This window comes from Nesoenas mayeri (assembly GCF_963082525.1).
Source record: "Nesoenas mayeri genome assembly, chromosome: 13".
NCBI lineage: Eukaryota > Metazoa > Chordata > Aves > Columbiformes > Columbidae > Nesoenas > Nesoenas mayeri.
Window position 1 is genome coordinate 14690659 of NC_137550.1, and position 23180 is coordinate 14713838.

General features: G+C 53.0%; 1 protein-coding gene across 1 annotated transcript in view; it reads left to right on the forward strand.

Moving 5' to 3' along the window:
* Positions 1–23180, forward strand: part of MID2 (midline 2) — a gene marked incomplete at both ends in the record, with an annotated part of 87058 nt that overhangs the window by 50803 nt on the left and 13075 nt on the right. Inside the window, 5 exons of the mRNA XM_080352551.1 lie at positions 2120–2215; positions 10547–10654; positions 16749–16897; positions 17704–17831; positions 18832–18975. Of these exons, the coding sequence (XP_080208677.1) occupies positions 2120–2215; positions 10547–10654; positions 16749–16897; positions 17704–17831; positions 18832–18975 (625 nt within the window). The remainder of the gene's footprint in view (positions 1–2119; positions 2216–10546; positions 10655–16748; positions 16898–17703; positions 17832–18831; positions 18976–23180) is intronic.

The following is a 23180-nucleotide window of genomic DNA, read 5'->3' on the forward strand; positions in this document are numbered from 1 at the left end:
AACAGAAGGAAATGCATCTTCGAGGGTTTGCAGCAGGCAGAGGTGCCGTGCTGAGGAAGCCGGGCGAAAGCAGGGAGCAGCAAGAGGGGGTGTTTGAGCCACCATTGATAGAATAACCCACTGCTGCTGCTCCAGCATCACTGCAGGGTCAGTGTGCGCTTAGCCAAGGGATGAGTGCTCAGGGGCAGGTGTTGTGCATGTTTATGGGTGAGGGAGGAGTCCTCTGGAAGACTGGGGATGCTGCAAATGTGTTTTTTACTTATGTGCTTCAAAGAGTGTATCTCCGGCTCATCTCCCTCCATCAACAGCCCTGGAACATTAAAGCAGATCGGCTGCAATTTCAAAGCTGTGACTTCAGTGCAGCCGAGTTGGTGATGAGGAAGATAATTAGCAAGTTAAATGTTCAATGCTTTAGTCAAATTATGTTTAATAATATTGAGCTATAAGGAAAGAGGGTGGCAGGAACTGTTAGCAGCTGGCTTTTTCATTATCAGTACAGCGTTGTTGTGCAAAGCACTTTCCATTTAATGAAGGAACCCTGGGTTTTATTTCATTTTTCAAGCCTGTTTCTGTATTCTGCTTCACCCACCATTGGCTAGCAATTTGTAGGATTGCAAATGAGCTAGGGGTATCTTTAGGAGCCAGTGTTTTTCCAGGAATGAATGCTTTGCCTGTGCCTCATGACTATGATTCAAGTTCTCTTGGCTAACTAGCCCCCAAATTATGTGTGCAGGCAGAGAAAGGCCATGTTTATGTGTCTGCTGGAGTCTTGATGAAAGTCTTCGGCTGCAGTTTCTAGCCGAGGAGGAATAAACACCACAGGGATCCTCTGCCAGCCCTGGAGTTTAAAATATTAATAGGATATCATTTTTCCGACAAGCGTTGCAACAGGTAGTGAGCACTTTGTTATAAAACATTTCCTCTTAGTGGAACCGCGTATTTTAATGGAAATGCAGTGTCACTTAAATTATTGATATAAAAAAAAAATATGAGTCCACTGTGTGTCCATAGATATCAGAATCTTTTCAAACTGTCTCTTTCTCCGCGCTCCACTGGATGCTGCTCAGCTCCATGAACACTGCAGCCTGCGGGCGCCAGGCCATCCGGGGCTCCCTGGGGACCCTGTGCCATCGGGTGCCATCGCTGGGAATGGAACCGCGGGCAGCCTGTGGTGGGGACCACAGCCTTCTGACTGATGATGAAAACAGCCGTGCTGCCTTGTTTTCTGGTAGAAACACATTTAGTCTCTGCCACCTTGTCAGAAGGTTCAGCAGCAGCGAGTGGCTTGAGAAACTTAGATACTCCTGGTGTTTTTCTGGCTGCCTGTAAAGTTTTCCAGGGAATGCAGGAGAAACTCACCTTTGCTGCAGGAACACAGTCCTGCTCCACAGATGCTGCAGGGAGTGGAGCATCTCCCGTGTGAGGAAAGGCTGAGGGAGCTGGGGCTCTGGAGCTGGACAAGAGGACACTGAGGGGGGACTCATTCCCGGAGATCAATATGGAAAGGGGGAGTGTCAGGAGGATGGAGCCAGGCTCTTCTGGTGACAACCAGTGACAGGACAAGGGGCAATGGGTGCAAACTGGAACACAGGAGGTTCCACTTAAATTTGAGGAGAAACTTGTTGGGGGTGAGGGTGTCAGAGCCTGGCCCAGGCTGCCCAGGGAGGTTGTGGAGTCTCCTTCTGTGCAGACATTCCAACCCGCCTGGACACCTTCCTGTGTAACCTCATCTGGGTGTTCCTGCTCCATGGGGGGATTGCACTGGATGAGCTTTCCAGGTCCCTTCCAACCCCTGACATTCTGGGAATCTGTGAAACCATTTCCAAATGACAGACACACACAATGTCCCCTCCAACTGGTGACCTCCTCGGGGCCACCGCAGTGCCAGGCTCAGTGGCTCCCCCATCTCATGTCACGCCCTTGCACAACTCACCAAAGTGGGCTGGAGCTGCCAAGAAGCCGAAGAGCCTTTGCCCAATGTTATTCAGGTTGTTGCTCCCTCAGGCAGTGTGTTGTGCAGCAAATGGTCTGAGATGCTAATGGGAGATTGCAGACAGGCCTCCGGCTTTGCTGATCTTTTGTTTCTTCTCTTTCTCCTCTCCCATTTCTGGACTCGCAGCAAACCCTGGAGACGAATCTCACCAACCTGGTTAAACGCAACAGTGAACTGGAAAACCAGATGGCCAAGCTGATACAGATCTGCCAGCAAGTGGAGGTTGGTGAGAGCAATCAGGGACCTGGGAGGTGCTGGGGAAGGTGCACTGGGAAGCTCCCAGCTCAAGAGATGGGATGCATGGGACTGTGTGATTTCCCTCGGAGTGGCCCTGGGAACAGAGCTGAGTGTGGTGGGAAGCATCACTGACACTGAGGGGTGGCAAGAGGCTGAGTTGTTTTGGAGGGTTTAGTCCCAAAGGATTGAGGGTGTGGGGATGGTTCCCAGGGGTCTGAAGCAGAAGGTGGCATGACCAGGAGCCACTGGGAAGAGCCCCACGCTGCAGGGCTGGCTGCTCTGTGCACGGGCATGGAGGGTGCTGCTGGTCGAAGCCTGGCTGGCACTGAGCATGCAAACACAGCTCAGCTTTCAGGGAGGTGGGAAGCAGAGTTACCCTCTGGCAGCTGTCTTGTGCTCAGGTGGGGATTTGCCAGCAGCTTCTGTTTCCTTTGGTGCACAGGTGGGACCTTCTGAGGCTGAGCACTGCAAAACCTCATCCGCAGATGGAAGGCATTAGTGAGAGTTTGGTTTGGATGCTCAGCACGCTATATCCCGCACCCTGCCTTCAAAGGCCGGGGCAGCTCCAGCTGCACTCCCAGAAACAACAAATCCTTTTGACCATGGTGCCTCCATGCTTCAAAGTCCCCATGAAACTCTGGGCTAGTCACACCTCCTCTTTCTTGTCTGGGGGTGCTGCTAAAGTAAACTACTTAACATTTGCAAAGCACTTGGATACCAAAGTGATGAGCACTCCAGGAAAGCAGGACAGCATTGGAGCAGCATGCAGGGGCTGCCTGCAGAGCAGGACCAGCTGTCCTGCAGCCAGCCCAAGGAAGGTATCATGGTCATGTAAGTGCAGCTTATATCGAAACTGCATCTGCTCAGGCAGGTGTAGAAGCTCTTTGCAGGGGTCCTGCTCAGCTCCAGGGTGCCTGTACGGCATTAACTATATTTTAACCCTTTCCTCTTGGTAAGGAAAGTGTGGGACCCCACCATGCTGGGGTGACTTGAGCAAAAGTCCTTTCCACAGCCTGATAGAGAGGATGAGGGAAGCAATGGGTGTCTGCAGGTGCTGGCAAGGAAGCAATATAAGATCTCCACAGCTGCTTGTAAGCATTTAATCGGCAGAGTGTGCCCTCAGAGGGGATGTGCTTTGGCTGAAGTAGATGCATGTCCCAGGAGTGAATCCAAGGAGCTCCAGTCAGCTGGAGGTCAGAGGGGGACAGAGGCACAGGCAGCACACCGGGAGCATCTGGGTGCACAGTGGGTGAGATGGGGCTCCCCTCTGCAGGGCTGGAGCAGGTGCTTTCCAGCACAAGCCCCACTCTGGGGTGCTGGGGTGTTGTTCCTGGCACTGATGCACCCTGGGGCTGCTGCTTGAACCATCAGTGAGCCAGGGCTGCACTGCGTTTGCTGTGCCAATATCTGCAGGGTTCTGGTGAACAGGACTGGTGATGGGCGCTCCTCTTCCCAAGGGAGTAAAGAGGAGGGAATGTCAGGTGTAATTTGCCTTTTAGGGGCAAGGTCTTTTGGATGGTGAAGCACTCAAAGCAGTGCTGGTGAGAATGAGCCTACTGGTGAAATGAAGGCTCATGTGAGTCCCTCTCTCCTCCTAAATGCTTTGGCCTTACTTTTCCTATGAGTACAAGGGTGTTTTCTACCTTTGCTGTAAAGGGAGGACTTCCAGGGATTGCCTCCAGCCACTATGTTCCCATTTTGTGGTGTAATTTACCGCTAGCCAGGGCAGAAAGCCTGGGAGAGCCTCTCTCATCCAGCTCTTCCTTTAGCTGCTCAGATGCTCCGTGACGTGAATGTGGAAGCAGAGGGTCCCAGACAAGCGGGACTGGAAGGGATCGTCCCCTGTGGGTGCCTGCAGTCTAAGCCTCTAAATCTCTACCTTGTCCTGTCACTGTGGACACATGAAAGTTATTTTGCTCATCCCTCCAGCAGCCTATAATATGCTTGCAGACAGTGCATCTTCCCGTTTTTCTTTTTGGCCTGAGATAGTTTCATTAATGGGGATTTTTTCCAAGTTTCTTCAAAGCACTGTCCTCAGTTTCTCTACAATCCAGACTGCTTTTTGTCCACGTTTTCTTGGAGATGCAGTACTTGAACTGGTGCGGTTCCCCAGCCAGAGCAATGCTCTACTCTTCTTCCAGGGATCGGAGGACGGAGGAAAGGGTTAGTTTGGCTTTCTCAGGGCTATAATCTCATCTCTCTGTCCCAGAGCAGTGGCTGCAATTGTCACACCTGGGTCCCCCACGTAGTTTTTGGGCCATCCCACCTCAGACCTCCGCAGGCTGCTGTTCAGCCCTGCGCTGGTCCTCATTCAACCTCACCCTGCTCATTCACGCTATTTTCCTCAACTCTCTAAGTCATTCTCAGTTCAGGGCCAATCTCACCCTGTGGCAGCATAGGCAGCGTCCCCAGTCCCTTGGTGGTGGCAGGGACATTGTCTCCATCCTTGCTGTGACAGCAGCTTCCCCTTGTAGCACAAGGCTGGTCCCAGCCTTTCCCCAGTCTGCAATAGCCAGTCTTCTTCCCCACTTCCCTCCTTCCTCTCGAACACATGCCCTCTGCCTCCCCGCATCCTTCCTGCTGGCAGAGACAGCGATTGCGATCTCTTCTGCCCGAGCCCTGAATTCTGTAGTAGAACAGCGACATTGAGGTTTAAGCCAGCGACAAGTGGGAAAGGCTTTGTATAGGGGATTACAGAAAGCATCGGGGGAAGAGAAGAGATCACCTTTAATCCTGCTAAAGAAGGGGACTTTGCTGACTTTGCTGCTTTGACCACTCGATCTATAAAACTCTTTGTGTTCCTGGTGTGCAATCAGGCATCTTTTGTTTGCAGCGCCAAGGGAAGCGTTAGCACACGCGGGAGCCGGTGCCAGCAGCCTGACGCCAGCTTTGGCTGCAGCTCCCGAGTCAGGGGTTCATAGCCGATGTACTCCCGTGGAAAACATTCGAGAGGCAGGTGACACTTAATACCTTACTGTTGTTTCAAACTTCACATACCAATTAATAGCTAATTAATTTGCAGCTTGGTTTACCAAAGTGATACATGGAGAGAGGCTGTTGCAATTAGTTTCTTCTTAACAGGCTATTGATTTTTTGGTTGCTAAATTAAGCAGCAGTTCCTTGAACCAGCACCTTTCCAGAGACTAAAAACACCAGAGTGCTGCAGGGCTTGCTGACGTGGATTCAGGAGGAGTGTGCTGAAGCCTGAGCAAACACGACGGCCGCTTGCTTCACCCTGGGTCACCCCAGCCCTGTGGTTTCCCAGGCGACTTCCCTGAGCTGCCTCACGGGCCAAATTGCCAGCAGGGACGCTGCATGGGCTGACCGGAGTCGTTTGCCGGTGGCGAGGCAGACAGGATGCATTTGTGCAGGCAGCTGCAGCTTGTTCTTCGCCATCGTCTCAGAGAGCAGCTCTCAGGCCAGGGAGGTGCTTCACAACCTCTGCATTCCCTCCAGGTATCATCAGCATTTTGTTCTTTGCTCACTAAATAAGGTCCTTTTTGCTGTCCCCTTTCTGAGCATGCCAGAGGTGCTGCCAGCAGACGCGAGTCACCGTCGAGTGCGGCTCAGTGTGCGAGAGGAAGGAGCTGAGATGTGCTCTGAGTTTCCATGTGGGAATAAGGAGCAGAAAAGCCACACCTGGGTTGTGCAGCCCTGCTGACCTTCCCAAGTGTGGCTGTGCTGCTGCTGCTGCTTTGCTTTCGTTCTTCTGATTCTCTCTCTGCTGGTGTGTTGTGACGGGGAGAGGGATCTTTGGCTCTGCAATAGGAATGGCTTTTGTCAAAGGTGCCTCTCCTGGGCTGTTCCTTCCCCCAGAGCTCAGCGGGTTTGGAGACACTATGGTAGAATAGCAAATGGATGTCTTGCAGGAAGAGAAGGAGCCACAATGTCCTTGCAGAGCCCTGGTGACAGTCACCAGCACTCACTGCTGTCAGGCTTTGGCTGCAAGACCCCATCAGAGATGGAGCAGAGATGCAGCTGAATGCGTCAGGATGATGGGATGTCCTTCCAAACCTCTTCCTCCTCTGAATCCAGCTCCAGCATCTTAACGAACTGACCTGTGATCCATTGAAATCTATTTGGTTTTTATTTCTGATTCTGGAAGTATCAGACCTCTAGGCTGTTGTTTTCTACATAGTTTAAGACAGGGGCATCAAACTCATTTTCACGGGGGGGCACATCAGCTTTGCAGTTGCCTTCGAAGGGCCGAATGTAATTTTAGGACTGTATAATGTAACTACTCCAACATCTATACAGTCCTAAAAGGACATTCAGCCCTTTGAACACACCCACGAGGCTGATGTGGCCTCCAATTAAAATGAGTTTGACACCCCTGGTTTAGGAGTCTCTAAATAAGCAGTCCTGCCCTTCAGAGGCACCTTTTCAGAGAACACATTACAGCAGGAATTAGAAAATATCTCTGCCCCCATGCACTTCTCCATGAGTCTTAATGCAGGGGATCTTGCTTTGGAGATCCTCGTGGACATTGCATGTGATCCCAACATCCTCTGCCCATCAAGTCCTGGCCCATTTAAGTCCCACATCACATCCAGGAAACTGTGCCAGCAGCACCCTGAGGTGCAGAGGGAGGCGTTCCAGGGAAGGGCATTGCAAATGTGCCCTGTGCTGCTTGATGGCACTGTGGCGTGAATCCCTCCAGTACAGTGCATGGGAGGCAAAGAGACCAAATCCTGTGACAGTGATTGAAATGTGGACCAGAGAGAGCAGGTAATGACCCTACTAAGAAGGTGAGTGTGTAAAATCCCAGGAGGGGTAGCAGAGATGGTACCTACCCTGATGTCCCCATCAGGGGGACAGTAGGAGATGCTGCACAGGGGATGGTGACCGCTGTGCCATGGCAGCGTCAGCGCAAACCGGTGCCCGTCCCCTGGGGCACAGCTGCCTTGCTACCTGGTAAAAAACCTCTAGAGGGTTTTAGAGGCACCATGGGGGTGGGATGGGGTCCTCTGCTCCACCTCGGAGCGGGGTTCATGCTGCCGGCTGTAGAGGAAGAGCTTTGTCTCTGCCTGAATCGCTAGGCTGAGATGGTGTTCCCCATCTCTCCACAAGCTTCAACGTGAGCTCTTTCCAGGTTTGAGTTACACCATGTGCTTTTTATTGCAGGGCTGTATTGTATCTAGCACATACTCTCCCACCAAGCATTGAGAAGGGCGAAGTATTTTTTTCCCCTTCTTATGTGTAAAAGCTCTCCCCCACACCCAGCTGTCCTGCAGTCGTAGCACCTGCGGAGTCTTCACCCCCACATGCAGCAGTTACCTGGGAACTAGTGTCAGGCTGGAGGGGGAGCATGGTACTTGCTGAAGGACCCCCCTACTCTTCCCCTCCTGCTGTTTTGCAGTCCTGACACCCAGGGCTCACTCCTGCTGCCAGCAGCAAGCACCGGGGCTGCTCACACTCGCAGATGGCCCTGGCTTTGTGCTGGGAACCCCAGGTGACAGCCGCCTCTGCCTGTGCTTGTGCCCCAAGGGGTGCGTGCACTGCCAGCATCCCCTGCCACAGCCTGGGCTGCAGAGCAGCGCTGTCACGTTCGCTGCCACCAGCACAGATTGCTGCAGCCTCCAAACCTAGGGGCTGATTTCCCCGCTCTGCTCCCTTGCAGCAGATTTGGAAGATTCCCTGCTTTTCTTTTGCTCTCAGCGGGGTTGTCTCTGCAGACCATCAGCAGTCTCCCACTTCAGTGTTGCATAATCTTTAAAAAAAGATCTTGTATCAAATGTGTTTAACTCTGGGTTGCCTTCAGACTTCTCCGCTGTTTCACACAGCTTTGGGAGTACAAAATGAAGAAAACCTATTTATGTCCTCTAGTACACTGTTTAATTTAAGAGATAGGGCTCAATTCCTCTTCTGCAAAGTGTAGCTCCCCTTTCTTGTCCATTCCTCCAAGGTTGCTGGTCTTTCCTGGAGTTGAGGAACTGAAACCTCTGCCTGTGTTTCCACTGCATTTTTTGCATGCCTTCTTTTAATCTTTAAAATTAAAATAAAAGTCTGTGTAATTGAAGCCCGAGAAGGGGGTCCAGCAGGGACTAACCAGCCTAAATCAAGCAGGACATGTGCAGGTTTTTTTTGTAGAAACAAGCCACTGCTTGCATCTGCATCCCGGCGCCGACACCATGCTCAGCTCTGCTCGTTTGAGCGGCAGGATCGGACCCCTGCTACCTGCATCCTCACCATCCCATTTCCCCAAAGGGCATGTTTCACCTTCCTGCTGGCAGCACCACCTGGAGGGGCTGCAATTTGGACAAATGCTCCTGCGTCTCGGCTCCTGAGCACCGTGGGGAGGGCTCCTTCTCTCCAGGGTCACTGGTTTTGTGCCTGGCACCTGTGTGGCACAGCCTGACGGGCACCAGGAGCTCCTGCACCCACAGCAGTGATGTCTGTGTGGAAGGATAGATGGCCTTGGGAGATTTATAAAGAAGGAAATCATTGATGGATCTCCTGCTTGGGCTTCCCTACTCTTCTTTAATGGGACAGGTCTGCCCTTGTGTCCTGCTGCCTTTCTTGCTGCCCCCCGCAGCTCTCCGCAGCACTGGTGTGGTTGCCTGGTGGCTGCCTGGCTCTTCTGCCCTGGGGACTGAAGGCCACTCGGAGGAGGTGCTGCAAGCCCTGGAGCCCTGCTGAGAGGGTTCTGCAGTACTGGAAGGGGCGAAATTTTCCTCCCTGATGCCCTGTGCTGTGCCACAGAGCTTGGGGCTGCAGCACAGCAAGTGGCCAGAGCAGAGGTGGGGTGGCTGCACCAGCCCAGATTGTCCTTAGTTGTTGCTGCCTTGAGCCAGTTCAGCCCTTTCATTAAGACCCCACACAGCGTTTCCTGAAGTAACCAGGCAGCCCCTGTGGGCTCTGCCTGCGCTCCCTCCTTCTGCCCATGCTGAGCAGTTGCTTTCATTCTTGCTTTTGCAGATGCTTTGAAGTCACAGCCACACTCTTTCAAGCAGGGTGCTCTCATTCATTTTTAAACCTCTTCTTGCTTTAACTAGCATGCAGGCACTGCCTTGGAGTAGGTGCATCACAGAATCCCAGGATGTCAGGGACTGGAAGGGACCTGGAAAGCTCATCCAGTGCAATCCCCCCATGGAGCAGGAACACTCAGATGAGGTTACACAGGAAGGTGTCCAGGCGGGTTGGAATGTCTGCACAAAAGGAGACTCCACAACCTCCCTGGGCAGCTGGGCCAGGCTCTGCCACCCTCACCCCAAACAAGTTTCTTCTCAGATTTAAGTGGAACCTCCTGTGTTCCAGTTTGCACCCATTGCCCCTTGTCCTGTCACTGGTTGTCACCAGAAGAGCCTGGCTCCATCCTCCTGACACTCCCCCTTTCCATATTGATCCCCAGGAATGAGTGACCCCTCAGTGTCCTCTTGTCCAGCTCCAGAGCCCCAGCTCCCTCAGCCTTTCCTCACACGGGAGATGCTCCACTCCCTTCAGCATCTTGGTGGCTGCGCTGGACTCTCTCCAGCAGTTCCCTGTCCTGCTGGAACTGAGAGGCCACAACTGGACACAATATTCCAGGTGTGGTCTCACACATCTGTGAGAGAGCTGTGAGAGCTCTGAACGAGCTGTGAGTTTTGCCCAGGAGGAGAGGGCAGTGGAGCTCGCTGCTCCTGCAGGAAGCCTGCACTGCTCAACTTGAAGCAGGACGGCTGGGGCAGGATAACCTCCAGCTGCCCCATAGCTGAGAGCTGCCTGAGCAGTGTAGCCATGCTTGTGCAGAGCACCCCAAAATGTACAGCCTGCCCAGAGAACGGAGGTGGGAGACCCCTAAGCATCCCCGTGTGGGGCTGGTACAGGTGGGCACTGGGTGTCGGCGCTGTCCGGTGGTACTCAAGCTTTGTTGGAAAGCAGTGGAGCGGTGACAGTGGGGTGCAGCGCCCTGGCACAGCTGAGCCAGGCTGTGCAGCAGTGACAGTGGGGGCTCGCTGCTCCCGGGCCGCTACCTCCCTTCAGCCCTTGCCCCCCTCCCGGGGAAGGGCGCAGTAGCTGGGGGGCAGCGTGTGCCCCACAAGCCACCCAGCACTCTCCTTGGATGTGCAGCAAGGAGGGCTCCACACCCTTCTCCAGTCTTTTTCCTCCCTCCAGCTGCAGTGGCAATGGATGCAGCTGAGCCATCCGCTTCTCTCTGTGTTGCAGGGCTGTTATCTCCCGCCCGGCTCAGCCCCTGGCAGCCAGCAGAGCCAGGGCCCAGCATGGGGGATATATATTGCGTCTGTCCCAGCCTGAGCCGGGAGAGCTGCAGGGCTGCCAGGCTCGGGGAAGAGCGTGTCCGTCCTAACAGCATGTGCTTTTGCTGTCCCTGGCCAGGTGAACACAGCCATGCACGAGGCCAAGCTGATGGAGGAGTGTGACGAGCTCATGGAGATCATCCGCCAGCGCAAGCAGGTCATCGCTGTCAAGATCAAGGAGACGAAGGTAAGGAGGGCTGGCTCATGTGTCCGTGGTTCGAGGGTTCCCTCCTGCACCCCTGGGGTGGCCGCTGCAGGGTCTGTCCTTCCTCTCCAGGCACAACCTGTGATGCTGGGCTGCCCCAGCTGCAGGCAGAAGGGCTGCTAGTGGTGTCCGTTGTCTTGCTCATGAAGAAACTGCTTTGGGCAGCCATCAGTGCGCACAGCCTCATCTCCCCAAGCAGCACGTGTCTGGGTCTCCCTCACTGCTGCTGTCCCCAAGGCTCTTCCACCAAGGACAAGGTGTGCGCTTGACATGGCCAGAGGAAGGAAAACATGTTGATTAGCATGAAAAATTGGTGCAGTTGCTTGGATCAGTCCAGACAGCTTCCTCAGGGCTTTCTGATGCTGTGCTGCTAATATAATAATGTAGAATTAATATTGAAGGGCCATCCAAGCCCTGCACTGCACATAAAGAAGTGGCTATGCAGCCTGCATTGCAGTGTAGCCAAGGTGTCTCATCCTTTTCTTTGGAGGGGGCTTGGATCCTTCCTCCAGTGGTTCCAGGTGTTCTGGCTTTTCCCGGTGCTTTCTTTGTGAGGGGGAGAGCCCGGATGGATTGGCTGTAGCTCTGAGCGGCACCCATGGCAGCGCACAGCGTGTGTGTGCAAGCCCTTTGCCGTTCCTACTGAGCTTGAGTATCATTAGGGTCTAGCTCTGCAGCCATCACAGTATCGATAGCTGAGCCAGGGAGCAGCATTGCCTCAGATACAGACTTTTTGCAGGTTTGAGAGCGAGTTGTGCCATGTGCATGTGCAAGAGAGCTGAGCAGCAGGACTCTCGGACACCCTCGGCAGAAGCAGGAGCTTTAAAATGCTTGCTTATATCCCAGCCACTTCAGGGAACGTATTTTATGTAACGGTGCCTTCTGCTGGTCCATCTGTCTGTCTGCCTCTCACTTCCCGCCCTCTCCCCCTAATTGTCCAGTTTCAGCTGTACTTGGCAGGGAGCTGGAAGGCTCAAAGATGTTGTTTTCCTATAAAATGGCAGCTGGATAGAGGAGAGAGGCCCTGATTAGTGCCCAAGGCCATCAGCAGAAGTAACGCTCAGCTGCTGATGAATTGCCATGGTAGGAGCCGCAAGCTTATGCCCACATAGCTGCAAAACCAGCACCAGTGGGAGATGGATGCAGGGACAGGGGTACTAGCAGTACCGGGGATGGGCATGGGTTTGGTTTCCAAAGTTACCTGGAAAGCAGAATAAGCCTCTTTGCCATTGAAACTGGGCTGGAAATGGAAACGTGGTGCATTTGCAGCACGGCAATGCTCCTCCATAGCCCCCAGTGCTGCTGGTGCTGGCTGTGGGGAGGCTGGACAGGTTTCCTACGTTGCTTTCAACACCTCTGAACAGCGATTTCCAAGTGTCAACGCAAAGCAGCCTTTCTGAGAAGCCCCAGCCGCAAACATCAGAGAGTTTGAAAAGCCCCAAACACAGAAGAAAGGAAGCGCCAGAGGTGGTGGGCGCTTTGAAGCACTCTGACTGCAGAACAAGAAATACTGCTTTCCTGCTGAATTGCCATTTGGTTTTCCATTTGTTCTGGGCTGATTTTCCTGACAAATGGCCCAGTGGATGCATGGAGCAGCCTGAGTGCAACGCTGTTGGAAAAAGTGGCAGCACTGGGCCCAGGCAGGGAAGTCTATGGAGGCGAAAGTGCTGGAGCAGAGGTTTGTCTCCAGCCAGAGCGTGGTACCGGGAGAATGGGCTGCTCGTCCCAGGGCTGCTTTGGTATCTGTGAGCTGGAGCTCCTGCACCTCCGCAAGGCAGTGAGAGGTAAGGACTGAAACAGCACCCTCAAGTTTGTGCTTGGTCATGGGTGGGAGCAAGGAATGCCAGACGACCGTGCCCAGAGGATGCCGCCTGCCCTGCTGCTGGAGAACGCACCTTTGATGTAAGGAAACCATGCCAGCCTTTAGGTGTCTTTTATTCCAGCAATCCTAAAAAGAGCTTATCCTGGATGGGTCACACATGCGTCTTTGGAAATCCACCAGAGATCAGATACTGAGGAGCCCACGTGCAGCTCCAAGCTGGGCTCGTACCTTGCAGGGCTCAGTTTGTGCTCGGTGGGGGTTGGATACCCCTGCAGAGAGCCTGTAAGACTGGGCAGCACCCCATGGTGAACAGTGGGGATACGAGAGAAGGACCCAGAAGGCAGAGAAGATCGTCAGAGGTGGCAGAGGAGGGGCAGGGGCTGTCCTGCCTCTCGTTGCCCAAGGCTGACAGCTACTCCGGAGCTCGCTGAGTCCTCCTTGAAGCAAAAATCATCTCATTTCTCTTCCTTATTCTGCGTTTGATAATTTTTGTCTGACAAGTCTGGTCATAAAATGAACCATTCATCAGTCCATTAAGCCTCAGCAGGAGAATCACTTCCTTGTGCAAATACCCATTTTGAGCTGTGCCTGCCCGCTGCTAGCCAAGCCCAGCCCGTGCTGTTCCACACCGCATGCCGCAGGGCACGGCCTGCTGCCCCTGCCCTCCCCATGTGTGTCCCACGGGTGTCCCCAGGGTGCTCCTGGGGGTGGCAGCCCCCCCATCCCCAAGTCATGGTGCTGGGGCACTGGGGGGTTGCAAAGCTCCCGACCAGCCCCAGAGGATCCCCCCAGACCCTGTGGTTCTGGATGCACATGTTCCTTGTTGCGCTTTCTGCCACAGGTCTGTGCCACTTGCCCAGCCCCCTTGTTCAGATGGCATTTGTCTAAGGCAACATCCTCATGCTTGCTAATAATCTTGCTGGTGTGCTGGGAAGTGAGAAGGACATGAGAAGCGGTGGCTATGGAGTGATCCACGCCATCATTTATATGCTGTATCAATGGCTTTATTCATGCATGTCTTATCCCATCAGCCACCCAACTGCCCTGCTCTTTGCACGGCTTCTGCCGGCCTGCCCAGGCACCGGCGCTGGGATGGGCTGTGTCTCTCTGGGGTGCTCTCCTTGGAGGGAAAAGAGCAGCGGGGCTGCTTGGAGATGGGCAGGATCCCAAGGCAGCCACGCTTTCAGACTGACCTTGTTGGGAAGAGGCCATGAGAGTTTGGGTTTAGGGGTGACTGGTGCTTATCAGGAGGGGGAAGCACCACCCAGCTTCCTCGGCTCTTTGCATATAGGCATGTGCCAGCTCTGCTGCCCTGAGGGTGATGTTGGATATGCGGTCCCACCACTGAGACTGTGGGCTTTGGGGTTTTCTCACAAACAGATGTGCCCCAAGCACCTGCCGTGTAGGCTCCCCAGGCTGTTGGCTGTGGTTACAGTGAAGTCCCGCAGCGGTGACTGCAAACCCTCGGTGGGGGGCACAGAGAGTGGGGGCTCTCAGCACACCCGCCGTTGGGTAAAGAGCAGCTGTGCTGGGAGACGCTTAAACAAAATCGAATTCCCCTCTGTTGTCTGCTGGCCAGGAGGCCTCCAGAACCAGCTCTGTGCTGGGACAGGGCTGTGACACACCTGAGGGACAGGACCCACCCAGAGGGACCCGGACAGGCTGGATCCATGTGAACCTCTTGAGGTTCAGCAAGGTCAGGTGCAAGGTCCTGTGCTCACGCAGGGCTCTGGGGCTGGTACCCAGCCACACTGCAGGGTGCAATGGAAACCCTTAGGCGCTTGGGGGGATGCAGAGTCATGGCCTTTTTGTGGCTTGAGGTGCTCTGTGGGCTTTTCACCCTTGGTCTTGTCTATCTGGAGCTCCTGCAGAGGTGCCATGTGAGGGTGGCAGGGCCCTGCTGTCAGCCGGTGGATTAGTGCACTGCTTAATTGTGGATGCACTGCCAGCACTGACTCCTCGAAGAGCAGCTTGAGCAGCGTCCCGTCACCTCTGAGAGCTCCTGCTCTTCTCGACAGGTTTTCAAACCACGGACAGGGAGGGCTGGCAAAGTACTGCAGAGCAGTGCCGGCGAGCGGGGAGGTCCAGGAGCCGCTGTCACGATGGCTTTGTGAGGCTTGTACATGCCCCGCTCCCTCGTCAGCAAAAGGAAACAAGGAAATGATCTGAAGGCGCGCGGAGGAGCAGCACAACCAACAGGCTGTTCCCTTCGGAGGAGGGCTGGGAGAGCTTGGGTGGTCATGGGGAGCAGAGAGGACACGGATAAATCTCTGCTGTTGCGTTCTTGCAGGGTGAGTCCGGCATGATGCTTGGTTGCAAGTGTCTGCTAAATGAGCAAGAGCAAATAGTGTTTGTGTGGTTGGTACTTCAAGTGTGCTCCTGGGGGACCGCTCATTTTGTTTTAAGATATATTGGTGTGATGCCTCTGTGTGGGATGCGGCTGCAGAGCAGAGGTCTGAAATGGGATTTATTATTTCAGAATCCACTGCTTCAGATACTCCCAGCCCAGCTCCATCTGCTGAAATTTGCTTTCCCCTGCCCTGGGTGTCTGCTGGTCCTTTGCTGCAGATGCATGCAGGAACGGGGCAATGGGAATTTATATTTCATTAGCAAATGCCTTATTGCTGCTCTCAAGATGCTTTTCCAGATACAGAATTACTCCTATCTTGGCTGTCAATGTAATTCCCACTGTGCTTATTCACCTCCTTTCTTCTGTGTCTTCACTGGTGAAGATGTAGGACCAGGACTGCTCCTCCCGAATCAAAATATTGTCTCTGGCATCAGCAAAGCATCAGACAGCCAGAGCAATCGTGCAGTGGGTTTTAAATGGGTGATATTGAACTCAGCTACCTCCAGCTCCAGGCTTTCCTGGGCCCCCCTGTGCACCCGGCTTAAACAAGAGAACTACCCCAGAAATCAGTGTCAGCTCCCGTGTAACCTTCCTTTTCTCTCTGACCTTCTTTGCTCCTGGTTCACATCCAAGTCTTCCTATTTCCAGCATTCCAGTCTCTGACAAGCCCCTGTCACTCCTGGGTTTCCAGCCCTTTACCTCCGCTTGGTGCCATCCTGCCCTTTGGAAGGTGAGGAGATGCTTAGGGGCTGAGCCCCAGAGCAACCAGAAGCTGCACATAGAGACAGGAAGGCAAGAAGCGGGTTACTTCTTGTGTTACTTTCTTGTCGGAGCTGTAGGTTTTAATTCAGTAAACCCTACAGAAACGTGACCATTGCAATCCATGAGCAGCTTCAGCGGTGACCTGGGGTTTGTGCCTGCTTTTCCTTTAGCTTTGCCCTGGATGCGTGGAGGAGATGAGAGTTTCATCAGGCTTTCCCTGGTGCTCTGGCACAGCATTCCCCTGACTCACAGACATTTTCACTAAGAAATAACGTTCCTCGTGGTTTCGTTGCTCCCCTCCCTGCTGTGGAGCACTGGTACTTCACAGAAGAGAGAAACCTGTTCTTTGTTTATTCCACAGTGGCTTGTTCAGTGCTGTCTTAAGCTATCAGTAAATATCCTCCACAGAGTTTTGCGGGGAAAAGACCGAGGTGTCAGAGGTACTATTCCCTGGAGTGACTTCGTGTCCCTTTTTAAATGGTGGCTGGGCCAGGTCTGAGCTTGCACTGGGCTCGGCAGAGCCCTGAGCCCCGAGCACAGGCTGTGTGGGACTCACAGGACGTTTGTGTGGATGAAGCAGAGCCCGTTCAAGCCACGTGCCCTATTTTTGGATGCAAGCTGTTGCCTGGGCTGGTTTTTCAGCTCCTGCTTCTCTGTGTTGTGGATAACTCTCTTACTGCAGCACCTCACCTTTAATTGCAAAATGATTTGCGGCTGCAAACGTGGTGTTTTCCAGCAGCTCTGCTGGGGCTGAGCCAGTGAGAGGTTTCCTTGCCCTGTGCTGAGCTGCTTTGTAGGACTCCTCTCCTGGACAAATCTGTGAGCCAGCACACAGGGGATGGCATTGCGTTTGCACAGGAGGAGCGCAGAGAGGATGCAGCACTGTCCTGCTTTGACCACACATGGGACCCTTAGAGCAGCATGGAGGCTTTTCCCTGGGGCTTCCCTACCTGTAAGCAAAATTTAACACTGAAAGTACATTGATGGTCCCCCTCCTCAGAGCCTTTGGGGACATTTCAGTGCTGTTTCACCACTCCTTGCTTCCCCTGAGCAGCCCCTGGCTTAGGAAGAGGTTTCCTCAGTGCTTTTCAAGTTACACACTGGCTTCTGAGTGCCTGGGCTTCCCTCTGCTCCTCTCGCAGGTGATGAAGCTGCGGAAGCTCGCCCAGCAGGTCGCTAACTGCCGGCAGTGCCTGGAGCGCTCGACGGTCCTCATCAACCAGGCAGAGCACATCCTGAAGGAGAATGACCACGCACGGTTCCTACAGACAGCCAGGAACGTGGCCGAGAGGTGGGCTGCTCTCAAGATGCTTTTCCAGATACAGAATTACTGTACGTTTGGCTCGGGACACTGACTGGATGTCACTGGAGTTGTCCCCTGGTCACAGCTCCCTGCCCAGGGACACCCCAGCTGTCCCCCTGCAGCCTTCCCATCTGCTGCCCTCAGATAAATGCTAGGGTCAGTGGTGTCGCTGGGTCCCATCCTTTGCATAACAGGGGGTGCATGGCAGGTCCGAATCACAGAATCCCAGAATGTCAGGGGTTGGAAGGGACCTGGAAAGCTCATCCAGTGCAATCCCCCCATGGAGCAGGAACACCCAGATGAGGTTACACAGGAAGGTGTCCAGACGGGTTGGAATGTCTGCAGAGAAGGAGACTCCACAACCTCCCTGGGCAGCCTGGGCCAGGCTCTGCCACCCTCACCCTGAACAAGTTTCTTCTCATATTTAAATGGAACCTCCTGTGTTCCAGTTTATATCCATTGCCCCTTGTCCTATCATTGGTTGTCACCCTAATGATGCTGAACATCTACTATGGGAGCAAACATGGTTCCCTGGTGGTGGCCACAACAATCCAAAGGCAGCTCAGGGGCAGTTTGGGCTGGGACCCCATTGGATGGAGCCATCTGGGCAACCTGTCCCCGGACTGGGTCACCCTGCTGGGGCAGAAGCGTTGGTTAGTGGGTGTGAGCTGGTTTCTCAGCGGGATGTGATATCACTGCTACTCGCACCCTTTTAATCCCCTGTCTTGCTGCTGCTGGGTGTCGGGAGTGGCGTGCACCCTGATGTGTACCGATGGTCTCTTCTTCTCTTTCAGGGTCGCCATGGCAACTGCATCCTCTCAAGTTCTGATACCAGATATCAATTTTAATGATGCCTTTGAAAACTTTGCTTTAGATTTTTCCAGAGAGAAGAAGCTGCTGGAGGGGCTGGATTATCTAACCGGTGAGTGACCAGGCGTGCTCCCCCCGATCTGCTGCCCCATGTCTTCCCCACAGCTGAGGGCTGGCAGGTGTATTTTAAAGCAAACTAGGTTGCCACTCACTGTCACTGACAAAAAGTGCCTGGTCAGCTGCAGCAGAGCAGAGGCCGTGCTGTCACCAGGATGGTGACATGTCCCCATCCTCCAGTTTGTACTTGGCCTCTCCTGGAGGGCAGGTGGAAAGTTCAGAAAGTAGGTGAAAAATTACATGACACAGCAGGGAGGCCAATGCCCATAAGGATCCGAGAGGGCAGATTACAGAGAGGGAACAGCGAATTAACCAATTATTGTACTTCTAATGCACTGCATGCTTTAGCATTTCCCTTATGCTGCCCTTTTTGTGAGTCTCTTGGTGCTAAATCCTGGACTCCTTTGAGCAGAGACCTTGCTGGGCTCTTGGTGCTGCCTGGATACATGTAGCACAGGATGAACGCTGCTCTGGCCCGGGGCAATGCGGGGTGTTCGGGGCAGCCCGTTGCTGCTGGACGGTGCTGTGTGCTGGAAAACTGGGGGGTGAAAGCTCCGGAGAAGAGAGGACATAATTCCTCACCCAAATCAAATTTTCTTCATCATCAAGCAGACCAGCTTGCAATGAAAAATGAACAAATGTGTCTGGAATAGGTATGGGATGAAATACTTATCCCACAATCAGTGCTGAAAAATAGCTGGGTTTTGAAGTGGCTTCTCAGCTTGTGTCAGGATGGAAGTGATGGAGGCAGCAGCGAAAACCCCTCCATCTGGCACACCTGAAAACACTCTGGCCCCTGGATGTTGTGTTGTCACACCAGAAGTTTAGTTAAGTGGGAAACAAAATGACAGATAAAATAAGACAGTTGTTTGTGCAAAGAGACTCTGCTCCCTGCACCAGCTCATCTCAGTCCTGAAGGGAGCAAAAAAGCCCTAGGTACATTAAGAAAAGAAAGCACAAACTTACTGAAATACATTACCTGTGATATCCCGCAGCGCCAAACCCACCGTCCGTCCGGGAGGAGCTTTGCACAGCCTCCCACGACACGATCACCGTCCACTGGATCTCGGAGGATGAGTTCAGTGTCAGCTCCTACGAGCTCCAGTACACCATCTTCACTGGCCAAGCCAACTTCATCAGTAAGTCACTGTGCGCCTGCTCGGTTCGGGGACCACGGTCCGGTTTGGCAAGAAAAAGATTCGTAGGGAGAATCAGCAGGTTTAAAGTCTGGGAACTAGGGGAGGAAAGCACGATGAATGATCCTCTGAGGACACCGCTCAGGGCTGTAGCCAAAATGATGGGTGACCCCCTGTGCTAGGAGTCCGTAGTGGAATTGTTTTGCCCTTGGACTTGGTGTCTGCAACCTCTGGCTTGGTGAAGTGTTCGGTGCATTGGAGTGTCTCATCCATCTCGCAGCCACCAGATCTGTACATCTCATGCCGTGCCCTGGGGTTGTACAGTCTGCTTGGTGGGCCAGGACTCAGGTGTGATGTATATACCCTTTGTAACAATACTGAGGCACGTCTCCTGGTATTTTTTCCTGAAAATAGATGTCATACCTGATTATTTTTCCACATCCATACAAATTTGCTTGGCAGGAATGGGACTGGAGGACCGATGTGTTCTCTTGCTGATGGGTCTGTGGTGGTACCTGATCACTGCAGAAGTGCTGTGGTCAGATGGTGAGAAACCTGTTGCGAGTGCAGCATCCAGCTCCTCTGGCAGAGCCTGGACTTTATGGACTGTGTGGTGCTCAACATATTTTCCATGCTGTGATATCTTCTAGTGCAACAGGACAGCTTTAAAGCAGTTTTGTGGGGCTGAACCTGCACCCAGTCTTACCACGAGGTCAAGACAGCAACTTCTTAGATGCAAAGCTCCCTCCTGGATATTTGTTATTTGATGAAAACTATGGTAGTTATGGCATATTTAATACTATGGATATTTTAACAGTGCATTTAAGAGCTGACTCCACAGTCTGGGGAGGGAGGTGAAAGGATCCAGAGACACCCGTGCAATGGGTGTCTGGCTGGTTGCTGGTGTGGTGTGTGTTCAGCCAGGACGAGCAGGAGAAAGCGAGCTTGTGATGATGGTGACTTTGAAGAGATGTGCTCTGGCCCTGCTCCTGCTGCCTGAGTGCAACGGAAAATAGAAGCAGTGAAGGAAACAAGCAACAAAGAGACAAGGAGATGGTGGGAGAGATCCACTGAAAATTGGTGTGAGGTGGAACACCTCTGGCAAAGCGTCGTTTTTTTCCCAGTGACCTTCTGCCACTCTTCCAAAGATCAGGACCTTAAAACACAGAATTGTCCAACAAGGGTATCCTGGCCATGAGAGGGGGCTCCAGTGGGCTGCTCGTCAGCATCACCCTTAGCCGAGGGCTTTGTGCCCCAGGGGGCTCCTACCACCCAAACAAAGCAACGCTGGGCCCAGCAAAGCTGAGCTGTCCTGGGCCAGGCTCTGCAGCCGCGCTGAGGCTCCGGCTGGTTGTGCCTCCCCCTTCAAACGCTGCATCCAACAGCAGGGCTGGAGTTCTGCTCTGACATCCGCCGGTCAACGCACATCAGACGCCCTGAATCTGCTGGAGGCCGAGTGGTAAAATGAGCCAGATATTTTCAGGGGATTAAAACTAAAGGCATGTGGGGACTGTCCTTCCCATACACCTAAATTGATCAAGAGAGACCCGGACTGAGCTTATCTTTAGGGAGAGCCGATGAGCTTGCAGATCGAAATAGCCAATCTGGGAAACTGTGACCCCCTCCTCGAGGACAGATGTGTCACATCTGCAGGAGCCATGTAGTCTTCCTCTTTTTTCATTGGCAGAAAAGGTTATTTGGAAAATAAATAAATGAATAAAAAGCTGGTTTCGTTGTCCTCGCAGGAAATGGGATTCTTCAGGTTTCCGCAGAAGTGCAGAGAACAGAGAAGAGCAGTTCAGCCATAAAGCCAAGGACTGTTTGCCAGGCTCAGCAGCACCGATTTATTCCTTTGGACGCCCCTCAAGGTGTCAGAAATATGTATCTGTTATGAGTTCTTGTAACGCTGGCTTTTTCCTAAAATTGGAGGGGTTTTGCATTCCAGAGGAAAGTTAGTTTATGGGCTGGGTTGTAGGAGAGAGTCCAGGGAAACCACTTGTTTCATACAAGAAAAAAATACAGATGTTGTAATGGAAGAACAAAAAATACAGTTTCCAGCTTGTCCATCCTGCTGAAGTAACACTTTGGAACAGCGTAGCATCCCCAAAACACCTCTTGAGCAACAAAGTTTTATTCCTGTTTTTTCTTGGTAGCACTTACCATTGTAGGAAGTGCTGACAAAATGCCTGAGTGGGATTTTTGTGCCACTGTTAGTTTATCTCACCCATCAGGAAGTCGTCGGTGCTGGAAGCGCGGTGTCACGGCACAGGAAGGCTGTTAAGTGCACTTTAAAATATGCAGGAAACTGCCAGAGAAAGTTACTGTTTGTGACTTCAAAAGCTGATAAAACTTGCATCCCCAGCCTTTGGCTTCGCTTTGGAAAACAAGGTGATTTATTTCCTTGTGGTCAGAGGTTAGTTATGAGTACCTGGTGCTACGGCAGCCAAGCTTCCCCTGCTCAGCGCTTCTCTCCTCCCCCAACATGTTGTCAGCAGCGTTTTCTCCTTCCCCAAAATCCTGGGAGAGCTCAGCAGCCCCTTTGGCCCCGCTCTTAGACGGTCTCCAGCCTCCATCTCCCCTGCAGCTCCTGACCACGCTGGTATCACTGGGTTGTTTAGATGGGGAGGGACACCTGAAGGTCTTTGCACTCTGTGCCAGCCAGGCTGGCGTAGAGCTCGGTCAGGTTGCTCAGGACTTGCTTCTCAAGCACTGGCAGTCTGCAGGGATGGAGAGTCCCCAGATTTTGGGGCCTTACTCTTGTTCTTCCTCACCCTACAAGAATTTTTTCCTTATCTAACCAAGATTTCCTCAGCTGCAGCTTGTGCCCTTGCCCTGGGGCTGTGCTGGGCCCCTCGGGGAAGGGTCTGGCTCCTGCCTCTCCCCATATGCTGTTTTGGGCACATAGCTTGGACTCCACACACAGAATCACAGGATAGCTGGGGTTGAAGGGACCTCTGGAGATCATCCAGTCCAACCCAGCTGCTAAAGCAGCTTCATCCAGAGCAGATCGCACAGGATCGCATCCAGGTGGGTTTTGGATGTCTGCAGAGAAAGAGACTCCACAACCTCCCTGGGCAGCCTGTTCCAGCGCACTGAGGGGCTTGGGAATCAGTCATGTACCCACCCCTGGGGCTCCCTGGGTTTGGCACAGGTGTTAGGATGGGGGGGCTGTGGGGACTGCAGGGTGAGGAGCAGCGAGGGCAGCCCTGGAGGAAAGCCCAGAGGGACACACATCAGGCGTGTCTTCCTTGGCCGTCTTTGGTAGCTCTTCATAGGAGTAAAGAAAACATCAGTTAACGTCTCAGAGGAGAAAATGAATAATATATTGTCACTTGAAATAACACAGTTGGGGCTGGGTGATGAGGGTGGTTGAGCCCTGGCTGAACTTATGTGTGAAGAGACACTGGAAACAGCGCACGAGGGCTCACCTAGCCAGGCACGAGCAGGCTGCCCGTGAAAGGAAATGCCTTTTCAAAGAACACGCAGCTGGCCTGTGGAAACCATCCCCTGCACACACTCTTTAAAGCCAAGAGCTCAGCAGGACTTGGACATTTTTATGGATGATGAAAGTTGCAATGAAAAGGAATTTTTTTAAGCTTTGGCAAGGATAGGAGCCCTCAGCCTTCAAGGCCAACCCCTTCGTGGTTGTTTTAGGAAAGAAACCTGCTTGGGAGGCCAAATCATTCTCAGACTGTCATCTCTCAGCCACCTTGTCCTTTCCAATGAAGGACCCAAAGCTGGTCTTTGTCTGCAGGGAGATAACACCAACCGGTGCTTGGCTGAAAGCTGCGGCTCCGATGAAAGCAGCTTTGTGTGTAGGATGCAATCGGTATCACATCTGGTTTATTTTCTACTTCAAATAACATTGCTCTGCTCCCTTAGGCCATTTCCACGTATATTTTAAATCAAATCCAGGCTGACGATGACTGCAGCTTGCCCTTGTCCTCCGGCTGAGCAAGCCACCGGAGATAAACAAACACCCCAATGTAAGCCTTACAAGAGGAGGTGTGGAGCGTTTTCCAGGCCCCTGCCTTCCAGCACTGCACACGTATGCTGGCCATAGGAGGCTAAAAAGCCCCCTCCAGTAGCCCTCACTTCACAACCTGCTCCTCATGTATCATCTCACTTTGGCCTCCAGACCTGCTGGATCCAAGAAGCCTCCAGCTATTGCTTCTGAGCTTCCTCCTTATTGTTTGGGTTTAAAGCAA